Source organism: Helianthus annuus, chromosome 4, assembly GCF_002127325.2.
Source record: "Helianthus annuus cultivar XRQ/B chromosome 4, HanXRQr2.0-SUNRISE, whole genome shotgun sequence".
Taxonomy (NCBI): Eukaryota; Viridiplantae; Streptophyta; class Magnoliopsida; order Asterales; family Asteraceae; genus Helianthus; species Helianthus annuus.
The window spans coordinates 137713039-137717405 of NC_035436.2; the positions used below are offsets into that span (position 1 = coordinate 137713039).

Below are 4367 nucleotides of genomic sequence, written 5' to 3' on the forward strand. Positions count from 1 at the left end.
AAACGTTGAAACATAATCAAAGCATCAACCTGGATGAAGTGCCTCTAGATTTTGAAGATGTAGCTAGATGGGTGCGTTCCACCAGAATTGGTTATGCTGTGGAGACAGCCGTTAAGGTTTACAAGATTCACATACAAGAATTCTGGGAAAACGCAAAACCTGAAACTATCAACAACAAAAGAGGGATAGTGTCAACGGTTCGCAATAAAAGAGCAGAAGTAACTGAAGACAGGATCCGTCAGGTTCTGAAGCTACTAGACAATGATCAAGATCCGTTAAGTATGAGAAAAGATGATATTCTTGATGGTTTTCAAGGAATGGGTTACGCTGTAGATTTTAGTCAAAAGAAAGAAATTAAGAAAGGATGACTCACCAGAGACTGGAGATTCATTGTTCATGTTATTTCTATGAGTTTGGCACACCGAAAGGGTGGTTTTGATGGTTTGAACTTGGAATGGTCGGCAGCCATGCTAAATCTGTGCCTTAATCAGAAGTTTAATCTCTCTGGCTTAATATTCAACTATATGCTTGAAAATGCAAGTGGAGCTACATGGGCGATGTATCCAAGATTCGTTCAGATGCTGATCAATGACCAATACAAGGATCTTCAAAACGATGGAAACCTTTACAAATTTCACGCCCCCACAAGCCGTCAGTACACCGAGATCAAAACCAATGAATGGGTATTGTTGCATGATTGGATGTACCGAGCAGAGAGATTACCAATAGTAAAGGAAGCTTATAGAAAGTACAAGGAAGCTGTCCGAGAAAAACAACAACGAGCTGCTCAAGCTCAAGCCGAAGCAGCTGCAAAAGAAGAACGCTCTAAAGGCAAAAGGAAAGAAAAACAGGCGGCTGAAGACGAACCACCCAAAAAGAAAAGGGCACCAGAAAGCACTGAAAGATTTATGGGTGCAAGCATTAGGGCGGCCGAGTCAGAAGAACAACGCCAGCATATTAAAGACTTGAAAGATATACACGCCTTACAAGAAAAGGAGAAGAGAGAAAAGAGGTTAAAGCGAATGGAAATATCAGCCTCAGAAAGACCAGAGACTGTGACTAAGGAAGTTCAATCGTTGAATGATTTCGTAGAGGCAATGATTGTTGACCCAGATGAAGCCTCGGCAAGCAAGGGCCCCTCTAAAGTGTCTCCTGTGAAGCCAACAAGGATTTCAAAGCCTCCAGTACCTCCACAAAGGGTTCGTCCCTTTCAAGAACTCTACGACAAGCTGATCAAAGATACCGGGCCTTCAGTTGCCAAAGAAATCTGTCTGCTAAAGAATCAAGTAAACGACACGAACCTTCTGAGGGAAAAGATGAAGGATCAGCAGAAGAAAAACAAAGAAATGAATGCCTACATGGCTAAACAATCCAAGTTCATCAGATTCCAGCAAGCAGGGTTGGAGAAAATGTATAGAATGATGAGAAACATGTGTGAGCAAATGAAAGTCAAGCCCATGTTCACCTTTGAAGAAATCTTTGACTTCGATGCTTTCATAGAAGAAGAAACAACTAGAAAATAAAAGGAGGCAGAGGCGAAGAAAAAGCGTTTGGAATCGGTCGAAAAAGTAACTGAGGGAAACGAAAGTGATGAAGAGGCAGTGGATCGAGATGATATGCCGGCCAAATTCCTCGAATGGGGTCTTGAAGAAGAAGTTCTCTATGAACAAGAGAATGGAAAAACATTCTCTCCTGAGCACCCTGAATGGTTCAAGAAAGATAGAGAACGACTCCCGGATTTCTATCAAGTAATAACAGTGGAAAAGACTGAAGCTATTGATAAGATCATCAGCTGGATGTACGACAATCTTCGAGGAATGTTTGTGGTGAAAAGACGTGGTGGAGTAATCCAGTATTTCCAGACCGGACTTGATCTTTTCTCACTTCCTAGGTGGGATCTGCGGGAACTTGGTTGTCTAGACATATTAAATCCTGAAGAAAGAGGAATCGGGAGGGATTTCAAGCGAATAATTGCCAAAGAAAGTAACAAGGGTTTCCCGAATCATGCTCCGCAGCGTCCAAAACGCAGAGTTTCAAAAACAACCATCGATCCAGTAACCGGAAAGGGAAAAGTGACGTGGGTGATCAACCCAGCCAAAGTTATCACGAGGATCAAGCTCCCAGAAGAAGTTCCTGACACCCTCAATGATTTTAAGAAATGGTTTTACGACAGCAGGACTGGTGAAGCTGTAATAAGATCCAATGAAAATGTGGATATCCGTATTCTGGATCCGATGGATGTTTTTATGTTTGGGCTCTCAGATCTAACAATATTAAACGCTAGTCGTATAAACGTGGGAGCGGGTAACGCAAACATGGAGGAGGCAGCGTTATTTCAGAGAGCGGTGGAGCGAGCCTGGAATTTGAAAAGGAAAATGTTAGATCTGGTCGACAAGATTGAAAAGAGGAAAAAAGCTGATGAAAAGAAGAAAGAAGCAAGGAAGAAGAAAAACATGAACGCAAGAAAGAAAAATCCTCTGCCACAACAACAGAACCCACCTCAACATCACCACCTCCGGCCTCATCCACATATGAGGCCACTATGGAGGATCAACCTATTTGTGAAGCTGTAATCACTCAAGAAACTCCGGAAGCACCAATCAAGACCGAGGCACCACCAGAAACAACAACGAACGAAGAAAATCCAACAGAGCCGGAAAAGCCAGCTACAGAGAATCCAGCGGTCACCACTGAAGAATGAAAGACAAGTATGCAACGATCTAGGGGGGATATTGTTAGAACTTTTGAGATCGTTGATACTTGTGCTGGATTAGTTTAGTCATAGTTTGTAGCTAGTTTAAATGTGCAAGGGCTTATTTTGTAATTCTCTAATAGTAAAGTTCCTGACCTAGTGTAGATAAGATTCCAGCAAATTTATAAATTTGCTGGCTGATCAGGAACACTATATATAGCTCATGCCTTGTAACCAACTTAAGCTTTTGGCTCTTAGAATGAATATTGGTGTTGTTGCATTCTTGTGTTGATCTTGTGCTCAAATCTGATATCCAAGATGTTTTATTGTTATATCTTATTGTTTGGATTCAATACAACACTTGTTGTATTCATTAATCCATTAGCTTCACCTTCATCTTTGATCTTTCTTAACTTTTCATATCTCAAACACCTAATCAATAGGTGTTTTGGGTTAAAACAACCAACCACTGTGATCCGGATTCGTTTTGGGATCTACAGTCTTTTCTCTGTCGGGTTAGAACTCCGATCATGCGACCAAGACAGCCACCAGGGCTGGGATCCAACCACCTCTTTGCCTCAAGCGGCAAGCATTTGCCGATTTCTCCTCTATTTCTTCTTTGTCGATGGACATCATCATCTTGGCGGTGGTCTTTGCCGTGCGGACAAGGGGTTGCCGAATCCCCTTGCCTAACCCACCCTCTACACCTTAGCAAACTATTCTTTCAACACTTTATTAGAATTTAGATTCACAACAAGTAAAAGTAAAGCCATTTGAGACTACATAAGCATTGAGTAACAAGTTATAAAGCTTTTTAATTTCTATTTTTACATGGATTTATAATAAATATATCATTTTGTTTTAATATATTTTATATTTTTAATTAATTAGATTCTAACTTAATTATTACTTGTTACAAAAAAATGTTTATAAAAGAATTTTTTTTATAAAAACAAAATGTTTTGTTTATAACTAAAGTAAAAAAATTATTTTTCACATGTAAAGTTTCGTTTTTTTAAAGATGATAATCAAATGACAAAAAATAAAAGATAAGTTGTTATAGTTGTAAAGTAAGTTTATTTTGTTAGTTAAATGATAAAGTTTATAATTTTATTGTTTAAAGTTCATAACTTTTTTTAAATATCCACATGGTACTCATCCAATAAACTTCAAGTTTAGAATTTTTGTTTTTATAAAAATAAAAAATAGTAGTTGACTCGTAAGTACGTTTTACACCTTTAACTTTAATTGTTAAATTTCGTTTATATATATATATAAATTTTAAAAACAGTTTTTTGTAAAAAATAGGATGTTAAGAGTTTATATCTTTATTAATTTTATATCATAGTAAGTTCAGTTTTTTTGTTTAGCTTTAAAGTTTATTACTTTATTATCTTTTAATTAAAAAATACAAATTATTAGATAAATATGCAAGAATAACCGCAATATTTTATAATTTCAGTTTTACTATATCTAACTGCAATGTAACACCTCATAAAAACACGTTCAATGATGTATTGACACGTGTAATAAACCCTAATAAAGTCAAACATTGAATTTAAGGGACTAATTTTGCGAAAAATCAAAAACTTTGATTATGAAAGGACTGGAAGTGTTATCATACCAAAAATAAGTTTCTGAATAACCTCTTACAGTATTTATATTCACAAATGAG

At 37.3% G+C, this 4367-nt stretch overlaps 1 protein-coding gene across 1 annotated transcript; it reads left to right on the forward strand.

The window, feature by feature from the left end:
- The first annotated feature begins 407 nt into the window (after positions 1 to 407).
- On the forward strand, positions 408 to 1523 carry LOC110892765. Its single transcript, XM_022139915.1, has one exon. It carries the CDS (start codon positions 408 to 410, stop codon positions 1521 to 1523), a length of 1116 nt encoding a protein of 371 aa, XP_021995607.1.
- Positions 1524 to 4367: the final 2844 nt, after the last annotated feature.

Excerpts from the sequence above, each read along its gene's own strand:
- LOC110892765 (XM_022139915.1), top strand. The coding sequence starts at position 408 with ATGAGTTTGGCACACCGAAAGGGTGGTTTTGATGGTTTGAACTTGGAA.